Genomic DNA, 25,205 nt, shown 5'->3' with positions numbered 1-25,205 from the left:
ATAATGAGGGAATGACCCCAGTCTAATAAAGTGGAGTACCTTTGACTTAATAAGTCAATCAAAATAAGCTTGCATGTGGTGGTGACGTAATGAGCCGTTTCATTTGTAGGAAATGACTAATGCCATTCTTTGCCTGCACCTGCTTAAAAAGTGTTGTATTAATTTGTTAAATACTTAGTAATATCTGTAGTGAATAATAATACATAATTGGAAAATTTCTGCTTCTAAAGTTTGTAGTTTGAATATAGTTAAATATTTGTCTCTTGTTTTAGTTTCTAAAAGTCCCATTTTTATTTTAGGTTCAGGTGACTGACACCAATAGACGGCTTCAAGATGCAGGAAAAGAGGTGAGAAAATGCTGAAGTGTGAACATTTCTGTGAATGTCCGTATTTGTTTATATTGTGAATATTTGTACATATTTACTGGTATTGGAATACATCTTGTATTTTTTCTAAGGTGATTAACCAAAGCGAAGAAACTATTCGATGCAGGATACAGCAGAGGAACATTGCTACTACAGTAGAGAAACTTCAGCTGTGTCTTCCTGGTGAGAAAGTTCAATAGTTTATTGTTTCTATTGGGTTTTATGAAAATGCAGTACATGGGCTTGCTATGCTTGGGAACGTTTTGAGGAATTGACTTGAATCTGAGTGAATTCACAAATCCTGCATTCCCATTGGACTGCTATACGTGAAGGGATCATTGACTGGGATGACTACACTTTTTTGCTGATCATTTAATTTTACAGAAAAGAAACGGTCAATTTGTCTGATAGGCCAATTTAATTGTTATAGAGCACACAAGCCCCCTTGGACCTGATTTGATCAAAATGACTACTGTGCCCCATCCCCCTTTCACGCTCACGCCCTTCCTCAAAATGTGTGATGGTGACTTTATCCTGAAATGTTACAAACGATAATTGTAAATTGATGAAATTCATCATTTGGACTGTTTTGAGGCAAATAACTATTATTCGAATTATGTTTTTTGTGTGAGTGGAGTGAAATCTAAGCTTGTCTGTTGATTTTCAATAGTGGAGGTGACAAAAGAGGGAATTAGTGACTTGGAACTGTAAGAAGGCTGGGGGGGGAAACTCAAAACTGTTTCTTGTGTATGAGTGTAGAATTGTCAGGCAGCATGTGGCGCAGTGGTTGGCACTGGGATTGCGGCGCTGAGGACCCGGGTTCGAATCCCAGCCCTGGGTCACTGTCCGTGTGGAGTTTGCACATTCTCCCCATGTCTGTGTGGGTTTCACCCGCCACATTCCAAAGATGTGCAGGTGAGGTGGATTGGCCACGCTAAATTGTCCCTAAATTGGGAAAAAAATAATTGGGTACTCAATTTATTTTTTAAAAAAAATAATAATTGTCTTTAGTTTAGCAATAGTTAACAATGACCTGCATCTTCTAGTCAGTGCAGTGGCACTGCCTCTGCCCCCCCCCCACCAAAACAAAATTACCCGACTCTAAACTACTGCGCATTTCTTCCAGGATCTTCTGACTGGGTGGGGGGTTTGTGGAGTTACCCAGATGTTAGACCAGGCTTTAAATGGTCTAACAAAGGAATGTCACATGGACCTGTTCCAACTCTCCAAGTGTAGTTCACAGTCAGACACACAGGATCCCGGGCAGTTCCTGCATCGGTTCACATGTCAGGACTTTGCAGTGTCCTGATGTGTGTTTTCTATCGTATACTTCGTCTCCAATGAACCTGAAGGACTGACGTCATTCCATGTGACTAATGAAGTTACATTAAATTGTATTTTTGAGCTAAGGCTTGCCGGTGTGTTGGATAGATTGTATTTCACATGGGTCTGACTAACTAGAATTTACAATGGAAGTTATCTTTCTTCCTAAATTTGAGCTATCGAATTGATGTTTGATCTATAGATTAGACAATTTATAAACGTTCTATGAGCGATTGTCATCATTATACAAAAGAAAGAACTTAAATTCACAACCTCCGACATCTCAATGCTAAGCGTTGGATAAAGTACTTTTTCATAATGTAGGAAATTGTGGCACAGGAATTTTTCACCAACAGTAATGTGATAATAAATAAAATATATGTTTGAATTGATTTTGGTAGAGATAGGTTAAGCAGACAAAATTTGAAATCCCAGTTATTTACTGGGAACAAAGCCACTGTTTTCTACTATACAAGAGTCAATCTTGCCAATGGGATTTCCCATTGAGCCATTGCACACTGCCGGGAAACCCGCGGGCATGGGAATGCTGCCGGCGGGAACAGAGAATCCCAACAGCCAGAGAATTCCTGCCATTATCTATCCTATACTCTTAATACCCAGAATTAACACAATTTTCTTGTTAATTCCTGTTTAACGTGTGGTCAAATATAAACTGTAAGTAATTAACAGAAACCACTAAAATACCGATGTTACGAATTAACTCTGCATTCCACTCGATTGTAGTGATCACCTACAGTCACACAGTCCTTCAAACTCTGCCCCTTACAAGGAACTTCAGCTCTGATCCACCTTGGAGCTAGTCTGATCTGCAGCCAACAGCAGTTCACAGGAACCCGATCACGCGCACGGTCTTCACCACAAATTGTAGAACCTGCTCAACTTGGTCTGGATGTCATAGATACATCACTGATATCCTCAAGCAACAGATGCAGCAACTTGTTCTCTTTTGTTTGTTTATTATCCGCTTATGTGGCCTCCTTGAGGCTTTAGCTCGTCTATTATGCTCCAATGGACCCAACAACTGCTGTTGCTCATTTAGAATGATCAGAGTTCTCTTGTGTCTTTTTCTTTTAAAAAAAAAAAAAAAAAAAAATTTTTATTAAAGTTTTCACAAAATAACAACAACAAAATGTAAAAGGAAACCAATAGAATTAAATACAAAACAACCCAGTGCCCCCTCCTCTTTCCCCCCCCCCCCATACATAAGTAATATATTAACATCCGCCGAAACATATAGCAAATATATACACCCCCTCAGATCCCCCAGTATAGACAAACAAAAATAAAATAGAACCCCACCCCCCGGGTTGCTGCTGCTGCTGACCATTGTCTACCGTTCTGCCAGGAAGTCCAAGAACGGTTGCCACTGCCTGAAGAACCCTTGCACCGATCCCCTTAAGGCAAATTTCACCCTCTGCAATTTAATAAACCCCGCCATATCGTTGATCCAGGATTCCACGCTTGAGGGCCTCGCATCCTTCCACTGAAGAAGAATCCTTCGCCGGGCTACCAGGGATGCAAAGGCCAGAATACCGGCCTCTTTCTCCTCCTGCACTCCCGGCTCCTCTGCAACCCCAAATATTGCGAGCCCCCAGCCCGGTTAGACCCTGGATCCTACCACCCTCGACACCGTCCTCGCTACGCCCTTCCAGAATTCCTCCAGCGCTGGGGCCCAGAACATATGGGTGTGGTTTGCTGGGCTCCCTGAGCGCCTAACATACCTGTCCTCACCCCAAAAAAACGGCTCATCCTTGTCCCGGTCATGTGTGCCCTGAGCAGCACCTTAAACTGTATGAAGCTGAGCCTCGCGCACAAAGAGGAAGAGTTCACCCTCCCTAGGGCATCTGCCCACGTCCTCTCCTCCCCCAACTCCTCCTCCCACTTACCTTTAACCCCCTTAGCACTTTAGCCGACGCCGGCCTCCTCCTCCTCTCCCCCCCCCCCCCCCCAATTATCAGGCCCCCCACTTCCAAGTCCGGGATCCGACCCAACATGTGCCGCATAAAACCCGCATCGTCCCAGCATCACCCTTTCCCCTTGCAGCTTACCACTTACTATTACGTACCTGTCGCCATTGTCTGTCACCTCTTGTGTCTTTTTCAACAATGTTTATTTTTCATTTTACAACCTCAGTTTGTTCCTGATTTTCCTTAGACATGGGGGGTGGGGGGGAAGGAAGTGAGGACCTCTTCATTCACCTGAGGAAGGAGCAGCGCTCCGAAAGCTAGTGACATCGAAACAAACCTGCTGGACTTTAACCTGGTGTTGTAAGACTTCGTACTTTATTCACTTGAGCTAACTAAATCGTACCGGAGATATGGTCTAGCATCAAAACAATCCGATGATCGTTGATGCCTAGCCTTAAAAAGAAAACAATTTGATACGGTTACGCAAAAAGGCTATGAATAAGCACCATGTTGTGGATTCAGTTTGAATCTTTATTTAAAAAATATTTCTTTATTCTCCTTCTTCACATTTTCTCCCAAATGTACACCCAACAATAAACAATAATCAGTAATGAATGTAATGTCAATCCCCATATCAATAACAACGATCCCATCCTCCCACCAAACCCCAGTCATTGGCCCGCATGTTAACATAAACAAATGACAAAAAGGAATCCAGAATCACCCATAGTCACTATTAACACATACAGTCCCCAGCCCCCGACCCCCCCCTAATGTTCGCTGTGATCCAATTCTCGAAAGTGCATAATGAATAACGCTCATGAATTGTAGAACCCCTCCATCCTTACCCTCAGTTCAAATGTAACCTTTTCAAGCGTTAAGAATTCCAGCAGATCTCTCCCCCCCCCCCCCCCCCCCCCCCCCCCCCCCCCCCCCCCCCCCCCCCCCCCCCACCCCCCCAGCCACGGCACAGGGTGGAAAAGTTGATATCCACCCTAACAGGATCCGTCTTCGGGCGCTCAACAAGGCGAAGGCTACAACATCAGCCTCCGCGCCCGTTTCCAATCCCGGCTGGTCTGACACCCCGAATAAGGCCTCCCGACGGCCTGGGTCCAGTTTCACGTGCACCACTTTAAAAATTACCCTAAACACCTCCTTCCAGTAATCCTCCAGCTTTGGACAGGACCAAAACATATGATTTGCGGGGCCTCCCCCGCAACGTTCTCACACACCTTCGACCCCCGCAAAGAGCCGGCTCATCCTCGCCCTTGTAAGGTGTGCTCTGTACACCACCTTCAGCTGTATCAGCCCCAACCTCTCTCACGAGATGGAGGAGTTCACCCTCCGGAGCACCTCACACCAGAACTCCTCCTCCATACCCTCTCCCAACTCTTCCTCCCACTTTGCCTTGATCCCTTCTAGTGGCTCCTTCTCCTCCTTCAAAATAGCCCCGTAAACCGCCGATGCTACCCCTTTCTCCAGTCCCCCTGTCGTCAGCACCACCTCCAGCAATGTGGAAGCCGGCTCTACTGGGAAGCTCTATTTTCTTTCTGGCAAAGTCTCGAACCTGCATGTATCTAAATATTTCCCCCTGCTCCAGCCCATACTTCGCTCCCAGCTCCTTTAATCCTGCAAAACAACCACCAAGAAATAAATCTTTTAGTGTTCGAATTCCTTTCTCCTCCCATCGCTGAAAATTTCCATCCCACTTCCCTGGCTCAAATCTACGGTTCTCTCGAATCAGCATTTGTCTTGACCATGCCCCCAACCCGAAGTGCTTTTGTAACTGCCTCCAAATTCTCAACAAAGCTATTAGTACCGGACTCCCTGTGTATCTCCCCGGGGCCATCAGGAGTGGCGCTGTCGCTAGCGCCTTCAATCCCGACCCCCTACACAAACTCTCCTCCATTCTGACCCATTGGGAGTCAACCCCTCTGACCCAGCTCCGTACCTTCTCCACATTCGCCGCCCAGTAATAATACATCAGGTTCGGAAGACCCAAATCCCCTGCCTGCCTTCCTCTCTCTAGTATTCAGTTTGAATCTTAATTAGAAATTTCTTAGCCAGAAGTTTAGGAAGCTATGAGACTAGAATATAGAGTTTATTTTGGGGTGGCATGAAGTGTCAAGTATGGCATACCAGAGATAACTCAAAACTTGCATCTTCTCGTTTCCATCAATAGCTTGGATTGTTCATCGTTGTCAGAAACTCTGTTTTGTGGATGATACTAAAATGGTGTGGACAAAATATGCAAGTGGGCAGAACACTGGCAGGTAGAATTCATTAAAATGGAAAATTTGCTACCAAAAACTAAATGCTGAAATCTGAACTAACAAAATGTATAAAAGTTCATTCAGCATTCGTATCAAAATATGGGTCAATTCAACATCTTACCTCCGTCTATGTGGAACTGTTGATTGGGGGAAATATCTTTATTATGTACCAGAGTAGTCTGCTTTGCTTATCCCATCAAGCCTATCTAAATTATTTGAGGTCTCTAATTTCAGTTTTTGTGACTGGCTAGTTTTGGGATTCGGCACCATTTCACTGTTGGCTGTGCTTATCCCAGCCTTCCAAACCAGTGACAGGATCCTATTACGTTATCTGGAGCCATACAATTCATTATCTGGAGCCATACAATTTGACAGTATAGGAAGAGATTATTTGCTTTGTTTTGCTTGTACCATCTCCTTGCCCCAGAACTAATGCCACTTCCAGCTTTATCCCCATAACACTGTATTATATATTCATTCGCATTCTATTGTTGTTTTGTCTCAAGTGCTTCCTTGTGGCAAAGCATTCCATGCTCCCAAAAAATATTTGTGTAAAGAAATTTGCTTCTAATCCTTCGCCATGCTTTTTTAGTGATCATTTGAAATAGATTGTGGTATTGATTTCTAAACCAGGGGAAGTGGTGTATGTCTCTGGTCAGTCAGTCATAATTATTAATGACCATTAAATCTCCATTTTAACCATCTCTGTTCCAGTGAAAATAGTCCAAACAACCTGAGTCTCTCTTTATCCAGGTGAATCTGTGTTCTATGCTTGCAATAGCATTTCTGGACTAGGGTGCTGAACCCTGCACAAAGTATTTTTCACTGTGGCCATTGACTTGTGCAAATTTATCATTTATCTATTTGATCTTCTATTTTGTAACCAAACTGAAAAAACACAAGTTAGTATGAGTCCCTTGAAGACATTGAAAGCAATGATGAAATGTTGGAACTATTTAACAGCACTGTTCTCAAATTGATAGATGAAGTCCGGTATTCTCAACTTGTTACATGCCCTTTCCTAATTTGAAGCCTGAAAAGACACTAGAATGGAGTGTAATTACAATTTAAATGTCATTCCTTTAGTAAATAGTTGCCCTTAAACTAGTATGTTAATAAGTCCTTCCTATTCATTTTGTTTCTCATCAGATTTGGATTGTATTTTCAAAGCTGCAGCCTGTTAATAATTAGCCTTTTAAATAAAACATTTCTCAATGCAAGAAAGAGTTGCAAAAACATTTTGAATGTGATTTCATTTTGCACTTCTACTTGAGTTGGAGGATCCACGACATCTTGAATACACTGACATCTGTTTTTCCTTTTCCTGGTTCCGGCCAATTACAGTCAAGAACCAGGTGTGAAGAGTAAAGGTCAGCATTGTAAATGCACAAACTCAATACAATTTTTGACCACTCTTGCTAGAATAGAAAATCTCATTCATTCAGAAAGTAAATGTATCAGAATAATTCTGCATAAAGTAAATGTATCAGAAAGGTGAATTTGTAAATACAAACTGATGCTTTCAATGCTGACACAGGTTTTTGGAAATGGGATTTCTTTTTCTCTATCCCAAGTTGTACCATTCTACTCTTTTACTTTTCACAAATATTTCTGCTCTTTGGTTTAGGACATTTTGCACTGCTATTTTTCCCTCTTGCACTTTCCTCCTCCTCCTCCCTCCAGCGCTAGAGGCTTTATCTCTGATTGTTCTCAGATTTTGAATTCCTGTCTTTAGTACAGATATTCGGACAAACTTGTGTATAGTTTTAAACCCTTTCCTCGTGTCAGGAATTATACAGTGAATTTCAATATTATAGTTTGAATTCACAAATTTTTTTATCATGACAATGCTACCCACTGTGCTACTTAGCACTGTTGCTTCACAGCGCCAGAGTCCCAGATTCAATTCCCAGCTTGGGTCACGGTCTGTGTGGAGTCTGCATGTTCTCCCAGTGTCTGCGTAGGTTTCTTCTCACCAGTCCCAAAAGACGGGCTGTTGGGTAATTTGGACATTCTGAATTCTCCCTCTGTGTACCGGAATGTGGCGACTAGGGGCGTTTCACAGTAACTTCATTGCAGTGTTAATGTAAGCTAAAGAACAAAGAAATGTACAGCCCAGGAACAGGCCCTTCGGCCCTCCAAGCCCGTGCCGACCATGCTGCCCGACTAAACTACAATCTTCTCCACTTCCTGGGTCCGTATCCCTCTATTCCCATCCTATTCATGTATTTGTCAAGATGCCCCTTAAAAGTCACTATCGTCCCTGCTTCCACCACCTCCTCCGGTAGCGAGTTCCAGGCACCCACTACCCTCTGCGTAAAAAAACTTGCCTCGTGCATCTACTCTAAACCTTGCCCCTCTCACCGTAAACCTATGCCCCCTAGTAATTGACCCCTCTACCTTGGGGAAAAGCCTCTGACTATCCACTCTGTCTATGCCCCTCATAATTTTATAGACCTCTATCAGGTCTCCCCTCAACCTCCTTCGTTCCAGTGAGAACAAACCGAGTTTATTCAACCGCTCCTCATAGCTAATGCCCTCCATACCAGGAAACATTCTGGTAAATCTCTTCTGCACCCTCTCTAAAGCCGCCACATCCTTCTGGTAGTGTGGTGACCAGAATTGAACACTATACTCCAAGTGTGGCCTAACTAAGGTTCTATACAGCTGCAACATGACTTGCCAATTCTTATACTCAATGCCCCGGCCAATGAAGGCAAGCATGCCGTATGCCTTCTTGACTACCGTCTCCACCTGTGTTGCCCCTTTCAATGACCTGTGGACCTGTACTCCTAGATCTCTTTGACTTTCAATACTCTTGAGGGTTCTACCATTCACTGTTTCCCTACCTGCATTAGACCTTCCAAAATGCATTACCTCGCATTTGTCCGGATTAAACTCCATCTGCCACCTCTCTGCCCAAGTCTCCAAACAATCTAAATCCTGCTGTATCCTCTGACAGTCCTCATTGCTATCCGCAATTCCACCAACCTTTGTGTCGTCTGCAAACTTACTAATCAGACCAGTTACATTTTCCTCAATCATTTTTATATATACTGCAAAGAGCAAAGGTCCCAGCACTGACCCCTGTGGAACACCACTGGTCACAGCCCTCCAATTAGAAAAGCATCCTTCCATTGCTACTCTCTGCCTTCTATGACCTAGCCAGTTCTATATCCACCTTGCCAGCTCACCCCTGATCCCGTGTGACCTCACCTTTTGTACTAGTCTACCATGAGGGACCTTGTCAAAGGCCTTACTGAAGTCCATATAGACAACATCCACTGCCCTACCTGTGTCAATCATCTTAGTGACCTCCTCGAAAAACTGTATCAAGTTAGTGAGATACGACCCCCCCTTCACAAAACCATGCTGCCTCTCACTAATACGTCCATTTGCTTCCAAATGGGAGTAGATCCTGTCTCGCAGAATTCTATCCAGTAATTTCCCTACCACTGAAGTAAGGCTCACCGGCCTGTAGTTCCCTGCATTATCCTTGCTACCCTTCTTAAACAGAGGAACAACATTGGCTATTCTCCAGTCCTCCGGGACATCCCCTGAAGACAGTGAGGATCCAAAGATTTCTGTCAAGGCCTCAGCAATTTCCTCTCCAGCCTCCTTCAGTATTCTGGGGTAGATCCCATCAGGCCCTGGGGACTTATCTACCTTAATATTTTTTAAGACATCCAACACCTCGTCTTTTTGGATCTCAATGTGACCCAGGCTATCTACACGCCCTTCTCCAGACTCAACATCTACCAATTCCTTCTCTTTGGTGAATACTGATGCAAAGTGTTCATTTAGTACCTCGCCCATTTCCTCTGGCTCCACACATAGATTCCCTTGCCTATCCTTCAGTGGGCCAACCCTTTCCCTGGCTACCCTCTTGCTTTTTATGTACGTGTAAAAAGCCTTGGGATTTTCCTTAACCCTATTTGCCAATGACTTTTCGTGACCCCTTCTAGCCCTCCTGACTCCTTGCTTAAGTTCCTTCCTACTTTCCTTATATTCCACGCAGGCTTAGTTTGTTCCCAGCCTTTTAGCCCTGACAAATGCCTCCTTTTTCTTTTTGACGAGGCCTACAATATCTCTTGTTATCCAAGGTTCCCGAAAATTGCCGTATTTATCCTTCTTCCTCACAGGAACATGCCGGTCCTGAATTCCTTTCAACTGACACTTGAAAGCCTCCCACATGTCAGATGTTGATTTGTCCTCAAACATCCGCCCCCAATCTATGTTCTTCAGTTCCCGCCTAATATTGTTATAATTAGCCTTCCCCCAATTTAGCACATTCATCCTAGGACCACTCTTATCCTTGTCCACCAGTACTTTAAAACTTACTGAATTGTGGTCACTGTTACCGAAATGCTCCCCTACTGAAACATCTACCACCTGGCCGGGCTCATTCCCCAATACCAGGTCCAGTACCGCCCCTTCCCTAGTTGGACTGTCTACATATTGTTTTAAGAAGCCCTCCTGGATGCTCCTTACAAACTCCGCCCTGTCTAAGCCCCTGGCACTAAGTGAGTCCCAGTCAATATTGGGGAAGTTGAAGTCTCCCATCACCACAACCCTGTTGTTTTTACTCTTTTCCAAAATCTGTCTCCCTATCTGCTCCTCTATCTCCCGCTGGCTGTTGGGAGGCCTGTAGTAAACCCCCAACATTGTGACTGCACCCTTCTTATTCCTGATCTCTACCCATATAGCCTCACTGCCCTCTGAGGTGTCCTCCCGCAGTACAGCTGTGATATTCTCCCGAACCAGTAGCGCAACTCCGCCTCCCCTTTTACAACCCCCTCTATCCCGCCTGAAACATCTAAATCCTGGAACGTTTAGCTGCCAATCCTGCCCTTCCCTCAACCAGGTCTCTGTAATGGCAACAACAGCATAGTTCCAAGTACTAATCCAAGCTCTAAGTTCATCTGCCTTACTCGTAATACTTCTTGCATTAAAACATATGCACTTCAGGCCACCAGACCCGCTGTGTTCAGCAACTTCTCCCTGTCTGCTCTGCCTCAGAGCCCCACTGTCCCTATTCCCTAGTTCTCCCTCAATGCTCTCACCTTCTGACCTATTGCTCCCGTGCCCACCCCCCCTGCCATACTAGTTTAAACCCTCCCGTGTGACACTAGCAAACCTCGCGGCCAGGATATTTATGCCTCTCCTCTAGTTTAGATGCAACCCGTCCTTCTTATATGGGTCACACCTGCCCCGGAAGAGCTCCCAGTGGTCCAGGTAACGGAAACCCTTCCTCCTACACCAGCTGTTTAGCCACGTGTTTAGCTGCTCTATCTTCCTATTTCTAGCCTCACTGGCACGTGGCACAGGGAGTAATCCCAAGATTACAATCCTAGAGGTCCCGTCTTTTAACTTTCTGCCTAGCTCCCTGAACTCCTGCTGCAGGACCTCATGCCCCTTCCTGCCTATGTCGTTAGTACCAATATGTACAACGACCTCTGCCTGTTTGCCCTCCCCCTTCAGGATGCCCTTTACCCGTTCGGAGACATCCTGGACCCTGGCACCAGGGAGGCAACATACCATCCTGGAGTCTCTTTCACGTCCACAGAAGTGCCTATCTGTGCCCCTGACTATAGAGTCCCCTATTACTATTGCTCTTCTGCGCTTTGACCCTCCCTTCTGAACATCAGAGCCAGCCGTGGTGCCACTGCTCTGGCTGCTGCTGTTTTCCCCTGATAGGCTATCCCCCCCGACAGTATCCAAAGGGGTATACCTGTTCGAGAGGGGGACAACCACAGGGGATTCCTGCACTGACTGCCTGCCCTTTCTGGTGGTCACCCATTTCTCTGCCTGCACCTTGGGTGTGACCACATTTACATAACTGCGATCTATGACGCTTTCCGCCACCTGCATGCTCCTAAGTGCATCCAATTGCTGCTCCAACTGAACCATGCGGTCTGTGAGGAGCTCCAGTTGGGTGCACTTTCTGCAGATGAAGCCATCCGGGACGCTGGAAGCCTCCCGGACCTGCCACATCTCGCAGTCCGAGCACTGCACCCCTCTAACTGACATTACGTCAATTAATTCAAATTTAAATTAAAAAAAATTTTTTTTTTACTATATTTAAAAAAAAATTTCAAAGTTACTGTTAACTATCTGTTTCCTAGCACTAGATTTCTAATAGAAATGCGAAAGCTAAATATAGTACTCTCCGATCTCTGGCTTAGATACCCCTCTAAATTATAATTAAGTAATTATGTTGAATTAGTTACCAATGCTTAATTTTTTTAATTTAGTGTAGATTCCCAACCAGCCACTCAGGTCACGGCTTTTCTGTGATGTCACTTCAGTTTCCCCCCCGACACACACAATTTGAAAAAGGTATAAAAGTAAAAATGAGTAAAAATCACTTACTTACCTTCTTACCTTCTGAGTGTCTTAGATGTTCTCAGGTTCTCTCCCTGACAGAGACTGCTCCTCCTCCGAACTTGTGACAAGAAATATTATTATTATTATTATTTTCTTGCCAGAAAAATGTTGTTGAACAAACCAGAGGTTTGCAAATTTGTTATATTCCTGTTCTCTTCCCAGAGCAGTACGACTCAGTCCAAAGGCGTGCAGGTTAGGTAGATTGGACATGCTAAATTGACCTTGGTGTCCAAAAAAGGATTACAGTAACAAGTCTTACAACACCAGGTTAAAAGTCCAACCGGTTTGTTTCAATATATATAAGACAATGCTTTGAATGCAAGCATTTGCAGTTAATTAAGTGTTTCAAAGCATTGTCTTGTATCTTTGAATTTGTCTATATATATGTTTCTGGAACATACCTCTGGAGTTTGCACATTCTCCCCGTGTTTGCGTGGGTTTCGTCCCCATAACCCAAAAGATGTGCAGGATAGGTGGATTGGCCACCCTAAATTGGAAAAAATGAATTGGGTCCTCTAAATTTATTTTTTTAAATGGTAGCAACTTAGCCTAACGTTATCCAAGTGACTCTTCTGATGTCATAATTTTAAAGCGCCTCAGTGTTTGCCAGGCAGTATGGTCTCTAGCGTAATGATGAATGATTCAATACTTCTGGTGCTGTTGTGTGAAGGTACTTATTGCCTGAAACTCTTATCTCCGATTATCTACTGCTGTGCTATACTTGCAATATATTCAGGGACCTCATGACTGAACGCAAGAATGCTGGATAAACCTGCTTTCATCATGGTTTTCCCTATTCCTGGATTTTAAGTTCAATCTCTATATACTGAGGTTCCTCAGTGGCTTGCTCATTTCCCAATCTGATTTGATATGTGGCCTCTTGGTGTGTTGTTTCAGTGCAATTTAATGTCATACTCTTGGTGTTGTTTCATCGGGACAAAGATTTATAAGAGGCCTTGACATTCTTGTGTAGTACAGTAGTGAAAAATTGAGGCATCTCACTATGCAGCTTCCTTAAAGGTCAGCACCCCAAATGATTTATAACCAACTGTTCTTGCATGTTGAGCTTGGACTTAAAGTAGTAAAAGAAAAGCCATACCAAATATTCCCATATATTTCACATGTAATGTATCTACAAAACGTTTTTGAGCAGAATAATTGTTTTATTACGAATTGTATTAATTTTTATTTTTCTTTCCCGTTTGCTTTTAGTACTAGAAATGTACAGCAAAGTGAGAGAACAGATGAAGGCTAAAAGGTAGTTTGTGATTTTGTGCACTAACCTTTTCCATTGCCATTGCATTCTTGTAACAGTCTAATGATTGGACCTTGGCATATCTTCTTACTGAGATCTGAATATTTCAACGTTTGAAGGCAGTATTTGATTCATAATTCTAGTGCATAGTTTGTGCAAAGGTAGCACATAACTGCCGAGTTAGTCACTCGTGAAATTCTAATTTACATGCTGTAACATTTTTATGTTGACTTACATGATGCAACATTTTTATGTTGATTATTTTTCCCTTCGTGACAAATGCTGTGCTTTAACCCTAGATGATAAATTTGATGCACAACATCATAGATAGCCACGAGTGACAAATTAAGATGCTAAATATCTGACTAAGTGTATAAAACTACATTAATGACTAATATAGTACCTAACCAACACTAATGTACTTGTACACTGGCCGTGAAGTACAGTAAATAGACAAACTGCTGTAAAAGGCTGAACCATTTTAATGTGATTTATATAATTCAAAGATGTTTTTGTGCCAAATTGATGCACAACCATGTATAGTGGGAGACAGGCATGATATCTTATTGAATCAAAGTATCATGGAATTGCTGTAAATGCATTAATCATTGATGGGATTCCCCAGTTCCCCCAACCATGTTTTTGTCAGCGCACTGTTCGCTAGCTGTGGGATTCTTTCTTCTTGCCACTTGTCGATGGGATTTCCATACAAGCCACCCCACGTCACCAGGAAATCCACGGGCAGGGGTGTGCTGCTAGCTGGAAAAGAGAATCTCGGCAACCGGAGGATTCTGGCCAATGTGCAACAAGCAAAGAAGATTGTTGGTTTGCATGCTTGACTGCCAAATGCTACCATCTATTCCATTAAATTCCTGAGTGTGCACAGTCTGTTAGGTATATGCTTCATAAACTTCCTTCCTGTACAGTAAAAGTTGGAAAAAATTTATATATTTGGGAACATTTATCCACAATGTGTACCATGTTTGTGTAAAGTAATTTGATAAGCAACCTCCCTATTGGGGTTGCTTATCAGGACATAATTTATTCAGTTTCGAACTGAAGAATAATTCTCAAACTCTGGCATTTGCAGTAAGCTGTCCTCTTTTTCTAGTTGAAGGTCATTAATAAAAGGATACTTCATCGGTGGGGAAGGTATCTCCATCTATTTCTGAGCCTGCCAGCATCTTGGAAGGATTGCTGTTTGAGCAGGAATGAACATCAGGCATAAAAGCTCTGGCACACAGATAACATTGTGTTGTTAATTAGCAGGGCTCTCTGCAAACCTCTCCTGCATTGTCTGAAGCAGTGCAATTGCAAATCAGAGTATTTTCCCGCCCTAAGAGTCAGATGCTGACCATCTAGAAGGAGAATTATGGAGCTGATGCTTCAGTCTCATGAAGAATGCCCATGCCGTTGTGTAATGCCCAGCTACAATTTTCAGGGTTGAAAAGCATAATTTTGTATAAATAAGATGACCGTTTTCTCTCTCTGGCTGTCTTTCCCTCTGGCTATCATTATCATGTTGCTGTGAAACCAGCAACCCTCCTTCCTGGGACGTTGCATTTCAGAGCTTCCTTGAATTCTTTTTTTTTAATAAAATCTTTTTATTGGCAATTCTCATATTTATAAACAGTTGTCACATTTTTCTCACCTGCGCTAATTTCCTTCATACAGAGGTTTGCCCTTTGTTTAATTGACCCTACGTGCCTTTCATTGCCCTCTGGATCAGTCTATGGTTCCCCCCCCCCCCCCCCCGCTTCGGCTGTGCTTTTCTTTTATTTTCCGGACAGAGTGGAATCATCTCTCGTGGTTTCCCTGCCCCCCCTGGGTTGCGCAGTCTTTTGGTAACTCATCTATCTTGGTGTTTTAATTTTTAAAAATTAAAAATTCTTATTAGGTTAATCCTCGTTGGCCTCAACAGGCTTTAGAACAGACCGACAAACTGCCCCAAGTATCCAGGAAGCCTTCCTCTGACCCTCGGGTGGCGTACTTAATCTTCTCCAGGTGGAGAAATTCCGAAAGTCAGCGAGCCAGTCTGCAGCTGTGGGTGCTGCCGATCGCCAGCCGAGCAGGATTCTCCGGCGTGCGATTAGGGAAGCGAAAGCAAGGGCGTTGGGCCCCCTTCCCCATGTGTGACTCTGGCTGCTCTGATACCCCGAGGATTGCCACCCTCACCCCCACAACCTTGGACATTGCCTCGGAGAAGGCTGTCCAGAACCCAGCAAGCTTGGGGCAAGCCCATAACATGTGGGTGTGGTTGGCCGGGCCCCTCTGGCACCAGTCACATTTGGCTTCCACCACCGGGAAGAACCTGCTCATTCGGGTTTTGGTCAGGTGCGCTCTGTGCACCACTTTGAACTGCATTCGGCTTAGCCTTGCGCAGGAGGAGGTGGAGTTCACCCTGCTCAGTGCTTCGCTCCAGAGTCCCCATCCTACCTCTGTCCCCAGTTCGTCCTCCCATTTTTGTCTGATCTCGTCCAGTGGAGTCCGGGCTCTGTCCAGTAGCTGTCCATATATTTTCCCACATAGCCCCCCCCCCCCCCCCCTTCTCGTTGCTTGTGCCTATCGGGTCCTCTAATAGTGTGCTTTCTGGGGCCCCAGGGTACCCCACTGTCTCTTTGCGGTTCTTGTACCCATCCCCTCAGTCTTTCTGCCGTTGCTGCCCAGTGGTCGTACTGTAGGTTTGGTAAGGTCATGCCCCCTTTGATTTTCCTCCTTTGCAGTGTCTGTTTTGAGACCCCCCCCCCCACACACACACACACACACACACACACACACACACACACACACACACACACACACACACACACACACACACACACACACACACAAACGCCATGATTAGACTGTCTACATTTTGGAAAAAGCCCTTGGGGATGAAGATTGGAATGGATCTAAACAGGAAGAGGAACCTTGGCAGTACGTTCATCTTGATCGTCTGCACTCTCCCCGCCAGGGAGAGTGGGAGTGAGCCCCACCTTTGAAGGTCTCTTCTTACTTCCTCCAGGCTGGTCAGGTTCCACTTGTGGATCTGTGTCCAGTCTTTGGCTATCTAGATCCCCAGGTAGTGGAATCTGTTCTGGGCTGTTTTGAACGGGAGCCCCTCCAGCTCTCTCCCTCCCCCGTTTGGGTTCACTGGGAATGCCTCGCTTTTGCCCAGGTTAAGTTTGTGGCCCAAGAAGTTTCCAAACTCTTTAAGCATTTGCAGTATTGCCTTCAGTCCCTCCTGTGGCTTCGAGACATAGAGGAGCAGGTCATCTGCATAGAGTGAGACTCTGTGCTCTCTGTCTCCTCTCCGTATTCCCTCCCAGCTTTTCGCATCCCGCAGGGCTATCACCATGGGTTCGATGGCTAGCGCGAACCATGTCTTGTTCCTCTCTGCAGCTGGATGTATTTAGAGCTGGTGGTGTTAGTTCAGACGCTCGCTTTGGGAGCGTTGTACAAGAGCCTCATCCAGGCGGTGAACCCTGCTCAGAGCCCAAACCATTCCAGTACCTCGAGGAGGTATTTCCGTTCGACTCTGTCAAAGGCCTTTTCTGCGTCCAGGGAGACTATCACATCTGGTGTTCTCTCCCCAGAGGAGGTCATTATTACGTTCAGCAGTCGCCTGATGTTCGCTGTGAGCTGCCTACCCTTGTCAAAGCCGATTTGGTCCTCTGCGACCACCTCTGGTACACAGCCCTCCAGCCTTTTGGCCAGGACCTTTGCGAGTATTTTCGCATCCATTTTCGCAGTGAAATGGGTCTGTATGATCCGCATTCCGTCAGGTCTTTATCTTTTTTGGGTATCAGTGAAATTGTGGCCTGCGCTAGCGTTGGGGGCAGGGTGCCCCTTGCCAGTGAGTCCACGAACATGTCCCTTAGGTGTGGGGCCAGGACTGGTGCAGATTTTTTGTAGACGTCCGCCGGGAACCCATCGGGTCCCGGTGCCTTCCCCGCCTGCATGGTGCTGATGGTCTCCATGATTTCTCCCAGGTCTATTGGTGCTTCCAGCTCTGCCCGTCTGTCTTCCCCCACAACTGGTAGTTCCAGTCCGTCTAGGAACTGTTTCATCCCCGCGTCCCCGTTGGGGGGGCTCGGAGGTGTACAGTCCCCGGTAGAAGGTCTCAAATGCCCGATTGACCTCCTTTGGTTCTGTTACCAGTCTGTCTCTGTTATCCTTTGCCTGCGCTATTTCCCTTGTGGCTGCCTGCTTTCTCAGCTGGTGAGCCAATAGGCGGCCAACCTTGTCTCCGTGTTCGTAGAAGGTCCCCCGAGTCTGACGGAGTTGGTACACTGCTTTCCTAGTGGATAGCAAGTTAAAGTCCATTTGCAGTTTTTTCCTCTCCGCCAGCAGCCCTACAGTATTTTCTGTCGACTTCCAGGATGGAGTCCACCAGTTGTTGCCTGGCCACCCTCTCTTCCCTATCTCTGTTTGCCTTGTAGGTTATGATCTCTCCTCTAATCACGGCCTTCAGTGCCTCCCAGAACGTGGAGGGTGAGACCTCCCCGTTTTGGTTGTTACTCATGTAGTCGCCTATGGCCCGCGATGTTTTCTGACAGAAGGCCTTGTCGGCCAGGAGGTCCGTGTCCAGCCTCCATGTGGGGGGGCTGGGCACGGCCTGTCTCCAACCTCACATCCATATAGTGTGGAGCGTGGTCAGAGATAACGATCGCGGAGTACGCCGTTCCCGTGATCTCTGGAAGCACCGATTTCTCCACTGCAAAGAAGTCGATACGGGTGTATACCTTGTGTACTTGTGAGAAGTATGAAAATTTCTTCTCTCCCGGGTGTAGGAACCTCCATGGGTCCACCGCCCCCATCTGCTCCATAAATGCTCCTAGTTCCCTAGCCATGTCAGTCTTTTTCCCTGCTCTGGGGTTTGATCGGTCAGTCAGTGGGTCCTGTACACAGTTGAAGTCGCCCCCCCATGATCAGTCGGTGTGTGTCAAGGTCGGGGATTTCTGCCATGGTCTTCTTTATGAATTCTGTGTCGTCCCAATTGGGAGCGTACACATTTGCCAGGACGACCGGTGCCCCTTCCAGGACACCACTGACCATGATGTACCGTCCCCCTGGGTCCGTAACTGTCTTGGTTTTCGTAAAGCTCGTCCTCTTACTAATTAATATTGCTACTCCCTTGGCCCTCGTCCCATAGCATGAGTGGTATGTCTGCCCCACCCAGCCCTTCCTTACCCGCCGTCGGTCCTTCTCCTCGGGTGCGTCTCTTGTAGGTAGATTGCTTCCTTGAATTCTGACTCCAGAAATGAATTGATTCCCATCTTCAGCCCCATGCCAACCCAAATCCAGAGTTAAATAATGGAGGATTATTACAATGCCAGATGCTGTATACGCCTAAGTATGGTTCAAGAAGTTGGCTCATCATCATAAGAGGATAACCAGGGATGGGCAACAAATTCTGGCAGTGATGCCCAGATCTCATGAATCAATAAAAGGGAAAAAAATCCTTGGCTATCAGTGTTTTGTAAACCTGCAAGCAGAACAAAATTACAATTTCTTAGTGCAGCTCACAACATAATTAAATGATTTTTGTCTCGCGTGATTCTGATACTAATCTACTAGTAGCCAGAATTTGCTTGGCTTTCCTTTCTTTCCTTGAATTTTCCATCATTTTACACTTATGACCACAAATAATGGTGACATTTATTTTTTTTAAATTGGATGTGAAACTTGTAATATTTTTAATTTGAATAAAAATAGTTTCAAATTTACTTTGGTCTCTAATGTTTATTCCTTTTTTAGTGCTAGTTTTTTTTAGCTCAGTGGGCTAGACAGTTGGTTTGTGATGCAGAAAAAGGCCAGCAGCACGGGTTCAATTCCAGCTTACCTGAACAGGTGCCAGAATGTGGCGACTAGGGGCTTTTCACAGTAACGTCATACTTTTGACAATAAAAAGGGTGGTCGTTATTATTATTTTTCTCCATTCCTATAACACTCAAAAACGACACCCATAAAGCAGACAATCTGGAGAACTGTTGGCCTATGATTCTGCTCATGTGGAAAATGTCTCAACTTGTCAAGTTACAGAAATAAGTTTATCCCTAATGTCAGTGTTGCATTTGCAACTATGTTCAATAATGCTTTAATATGCTAAAAAAATTTACACTGCATATTGCATATATTCTACCCTGGCTAAAACTAATTTCAGTATAGTTTGTTTAATTGGCACAAACTCTGATAAATATGTGAAGACTTCTTCAATACATTTGGCAGGGCCGTGATCGATGATGGGGTTATTGCCCCTTTTTCTGCTAATAAAGAACAAATTAGAAATAGTTTCCAATGTAAAGCCAAAACCTGAATATCATTGGAGCTACAAGGAGATAATTTTCAGTGATCCATCATTGGACACTAAACTAATTTCGAAATTATACAGGTGTCCTTTTTTCCCCCCGTATTTTCTCATTACAATGTGCTTGCACTCATTAACATAGCAAATGATTGCAGTATAAAGCGTGCTACGCTAAATTTGTATGCCACAGCTGTGCTTTGCTAATAGATTCAACTATGATTTAATGAGACCACAACTCTGTATTTCAGACTTCAATCATGTAATAATTTTCTGAGATGATTGATCACCCTAATTACGCCAAACATCAATAACCTAGCTATAAACATGATTTGATTTCTCCATCCTGTCGGATTGCAAATCCACATTGAATGTAGAGAAACCATGAAGACTTGTGTTAAAGGAAGGGTTACAACCTAATTTGAGGCATTTTTGCCTGACAGCTGTACAAACTGTAAACATTGATTTTGTTTGAGATTTATTCTCTCAAACATAAAAAGGCATTTTTGGCAAAAATGCTTCTACAGTTATAGATCATCATTAGCCCCCCAAATTCTGTGCTTGGGCATTGCAGAAGGTGAACATGAACCTGGGTCCCTCTTGTGCTCACAGCACTGAATAAGTCAGAAATAGAGGGGTGAAACCATAGAATTCCTACAATGCAAAAGGAAGCCATTTAGCCCATTGAGCCTATACCGACCCTCTGAAAGTGCACCCTACATAGGCCCTCACTCCCTCACCCTATCCCTGTAACTTCACCTAACCTGCAATCTTTGGACTCTGGGAGGAAACCCACGCAGACATGGGGAGACGGTGCAAACTTCACTCAGTAAGCCAAGGCTGGAATTGAACCTGGGTACCTGGTGCTGTGAGGCAGTAGTGCTAGCCACTGTGCAATTCTTACCTTTTAATGATTTTGATGTGGAAGTGAGCCTCAATGCCTTGTGGTAATTGGTGCTTTTAGGGGCTGTTTAGCACAGGGCTAAATCGCTGGCTTTGAAAGCAGACCAAGGCAGGCCAGCAGCACGGTTCAATTCCTGTAACAACCTCCCCGAACAGGCACTGGAATGTGGCGACTAGGGGCTTTTCACAGTAACTTCATTTGAAGCCTACTTGTGACCATAAGCGATTTTCATTTCATTTCTATTATGGCAATTGAAATTTAAACCATTTATTTTAAAATTAAAATCCTTGACCGCCATCAACCCAGTCACGATCCCACACCACCGCAATCTCAACATAAAGTGGGATGGTGGCGGTCTGAAAATCCTGACCCCAAACACCCCAGGAGCATGGAGCACTGTCAGTGGAGTCATTGCAGGGAAGAGTCACAAAGTTGATCTCTAGTGTTGAATATGAAATATGAATAAAAATTGGAACTTTGAGCTTTTCAGACTTGAGGCCTCTGATGTGATCTTAAATGAATATTAGCTGGTAAATAGTATGAAAAAGGTAAAGAAAAATCATTTGAAAGTGAATGTTTGGGGCAGCATGGTGGCGCAGTGGGTTAGCCCTGTTGCCTCATGGCGCCGAGGTCCCAGGTTCGATCCTGGCTCTGGGTCACTGTCCATGTGGAGTTTGCACATTCTCCCCGTGTTTGCGTGGGTTTTGCCCCCACAACCCAAAAGATGTGCAGGCTAGGTGGATTGGCCACGCTACATTGCCCCTTAATTGGAAAAAATTAATTGGGTACTCCAAATTTATTTTTTTAAAAGTGAATGTTAAAGCAACACGAGGTACACTTTAAATTTGTAAAAGGACAATTTAGACTGATAGCAGGACGAAAGGCCAATATAGCGATGGGCTTCTGGACAGAGCATTGAAGGCACAGTTGGATTCCGAATTGGAGGACCATTGGTACTTTTGGGATTGATGGCTAACGTGGCTTTTCTGATCTGCTGCAGTTTCATTTTATTTTACATTGTTTTGTGTTAAGTTCACCAATAAAATGTCAGTGTGGTTTCACACGTAACCGGGGAGTTAGGATGATCCTAGTCGTAATCAACAATGCTGACTGCAGAGGACAGCCATTCACCACTTTAAAGATCTGAGACCTGACTGTCATTGAAAACATAGCATCTACACTGAATCCTGCATACTAGCTGCCCTTAAACAATTTCACAACTGATTGTAGAGAATGCAGTGTCCCTCAACCCTAAAAAGTGCATGATTATTGACCTGTGCGTTGCACAAAAGAAACCAGCCACCTCTCTCAATGTTGTCATTAAACGATGCCAGAATCCAACATCATAACTCCATCAAACTGTTGGGCATATTTATCCAGGCAGATCTAAAATAAAATGTACACATCAGGTATATTGTTAAATGAGAGAGCAGCATGGCAGCAAAGTGGTTAGCACTGCTGCCTCACGGCGCTGAGGACCCAGGTTCAGTCCCAGGGTGCTGTCCGTGTGGAGTTTGCATGGTCTCACCCCCACAACAAGGGGAGGGGTGGCGTAATGGTATTGCCACTGGACTAGTAAACCAGAAACCCAGGGTAATGCTCTGGGGACCCGGGTTCGATTCCAGCCACTGCAGATGATGAATTTTGTATTCAATAAAAGAATCTGGAATTAAAACTCTAATGATGACCATGAAACCTCTGCAGATTGTTGTAAAAATCCATCTGGTTCACTAATGTCCTTTAGGGAAGTAAATCTGCCATCCTTGCCTGGTCTGGCCTACATGTGACCCTCAGCAATGTGGTTGACTCTTAACTGCCCCCTCAAGGGCAATAGGGGATGGATAATAAATGCTGGCCAGGGCAGCATGGTGGCGTAGTGGGTTAGCCCTGCTGCCTCACGGCGCCGAGGTCCCAGGTTCGATCCCGGCTCTGGGTCACTGTCCGTGTGGTGTTTGCACATTCTCCCAGTGTTTGTGTGGGTTTCACTCCCACAACCCAAAGATGTGCAGGGTAGGTGGATTGGCCACGCTAAATTGCCCCTTATTTGGAAAAAATGAATTGGGTACTCTATATTTATAAAAAATAAATAAATGCTGGTCCAGCCAGCGACGCCCACATCCCTTGAATAAATTTTTTTTTTAATGTGCAGAAATGGCCATGCTAAATTGACCCTTAATTGGAAAAATAAATGAATTAGGTACGCTAAATTTATTTTAAAGATAGTGTTAAGTGAGCAATCAGCCCTTTGTACATGCTTCGGAAACTGAAATGCCACTTCCTCCCAAGCAATGATCTTAACCATTTTGTTTACATCTTTCATTTGCCTTGTATTGGAATATGGCGTACCTGTGTGGTTGAAAGGAATCATAAAGAAGGAATATAAAGCCCTTGAATGAGTTCTCGGCAGGGCTTGCAAAGTCTTTCTTGGCCCTAATTGCTACAGTTACTCCGATGCCTTGCACAACTGTGATACAGAACATAGTAGAACAGACATGGTCAACACTGCCACCCTTTCGCGCGATCGCTGCTAATTTCCAAATTTCATACTTGTTACCTGCAGACAAATCTTTTAGCTCCAAATATCGTATTCAAAACAACTGCCTGAATTAAAAGATGATTTAAGAATAATCCACTCCATATCTCAATCGTATAAGGAATTAACAATGACTGTTCAACTTTGAATCTTAATAAAGGCCTTAATTTGACTGTGCATTATTCTACTGTTCTTTCTACCATGTTTTATATTTTGCTTGGAATGATTGATTGTAAAGTTTGTCTCATTCGTCCCTTAATTCTTAAATAAATCTTTAATAGTGCAATCTTGGAAATGCTTGCATGTAAAGAAAACTTGGCTTGAACTGAATTGTATTTTCTAAATTAAAACAAAGGGCAGCACGGTGACGCAGAGGATTGCACTGCTGCCTCACGGTGCCGAGGTCCCAGGTTTGATCCCGGCTCTGGGTCACTGTCCGTGTGGAGTTTGCACATTCTCCCCGTATTTATCTGGGTTTTGCCCCCACAATCCAAAGATGTGCAGGGTAGGTGGATTGGCCATGCGAAATTACCCCTTAATTGAAAAAAATGAATTGGGTACGCTAAATTGTTTTTAAAAATTAAAACAAAAGGCAATCAATGTTTCAAATGAATTAATTTTTTGGCATTAATTTTGTGGGATGAGCATCACTGGTAAGACCAGTGTATGTTGCTCATCCCTAATTGCCCTTGAGAGGGTGGTGGTGAGCTGCTTTCTTGAATCACTGCAATCTACCAGGTTTTGTTATGCCTTCAGTGTTGCTGGGGAGGGAGCTCCAGAAGTGTGACCCAATGACAGTGAAGAAACTGCAACATTGATCCAGGTTGGGCTGCTGCATGACTTTGGATGGAAATTGGCAGATAGTTGTACTCCCAGGCGTCTATTGTGCTTGGTTCACACGTTTGGTAGCTGTTGTTGAAGGATGCATGGCAAATTGCTGCAATGCATCTTGCGTACGGTATGCACCACAGCCACTACCTCCAGGTGGTGGAGGGTGCGAATATTCAAGGTGATGAACGGGATGCCGATCATGTGGGCTGCTTTGTCCCAGATGATGAGCGTCAGTGTTATGAGCCATGCTCTGACTAGTGCCTTGTCAATGGTGGACAGATTTGGGGGATTCAGGAGGTGCGTTACTTACTGCAGAGTTCGTCTTTTCATTGGAGTATTTATATGGCAGGCCCAGATCAGTTTGTGGTCAATGGAATGTTGATGGTGGGCGATTCAGCAATGGTAATGCCAATTGGAGGGGCAGTGGTTAGATTCTCTCATGTTGCCTGGCACTTGTGCAGTGATGTTATTTACCACTTAGCAACCCAATTTTGAGTGCTGTCCAAGTCTTGCTGCAGTTGGACATAGACTGTTTCAGTATCTGAGGAATAATTAATTTATTCTTTCATGGGATGTGGGTGTCACTGGGAAAGCCTGTTGGCCCATCATGTCTCAGTGGCTAGCACTGCTGCCTCACAGCGCCAGGGACCTGGGTTCAATTCCGCCTTGGATGACTGTGGAGTTACTGTGGAGTTTCTATATTCTTTCTGTGTCTGCATGGATTTTCCCCCCCAGTCCAAAGGATGTGCAGGTTAGGTGGATTTGCCACGCTAAATTGCCCCTTAGTGTCCAGGGATGTGCAAGTTAGGTGGGATCTTGGGGTTATGGGATAGGGCGGGGTGTGGCCCTAGGTAGGATACTATTTCAGAGGGTCTGTGCAGACTGAATGGCCTCCTTCTGCACTGTAGGACTTCTATGATTTACTCCAGTTGATATAATTTCATGATCACCATAACTGAGACTAACTTTCAATTCCAGATTTATTGATTGAGATTTAAATTCCACCAGCTGCTGCTGGGATTTGAATAGTGTCCCCAGAACATCAGAGATTACACATCCAGTGCAACAGCACAATGCCACTATCTTTCCTTAATCATGAATGGTACTGAATACTGCA

At 44.6% G+C, this 25,205-nt stretch overlaps 1 protein-coding gene across 7 annotated transcripts in view; it reads left to right on the top strand.

Annotated features, from left to right (window-relative positions):
- LOC140393076 (exocyst complex component 6-like) overlaps nt 1-25,205 on the top strand; it is a 246,763-nt gene that overhangs the window by 57,744 nt on the left and 163,814 nt on the right. For all 7 annotated transcript variants that reach the window (XR_011935482.1, XM_072479077.1, XM_072479078.1 and 4 more), the window contains exons 3-5: nt 300-347; nt 458-548; nt 13,489-13,534. Coding sequence is in view for 6 of the 7 variants with exons in the window: in XM_072479077.1 (XP_072335178.1) it covers nt 300-347; nt 458-548; nt 13,489-13,534 (185 nt within the window). In the remaining variant the exon portion in view is untranslated. The remainder of the gene's footprint in view (nt 1-299; nt 348-457; nt 549-13,488; nt 13,535-25,205) is intronic.

Source organism: Scyliorhinus torazame, chromosome 16 (genome assembly GCF_047496885.1).
Source record: "Scyliorhinus torazame isolate Kashiwa2021f chromosome 16, sScyTor2.1, whole genome shotgun sequence".
Lineage (NCBI taxonomy): Eukaryota > Metazoa > Chordata > Chondrichthyes > Carcharhiniformes > Scyliorhinidae > Scyliorhinus > Scyliorhinus torazame.
Note: the sequence above shows the minus strand (reverse complement) of the source record. Positions and strands in the feature narration are given on the sequence as shown.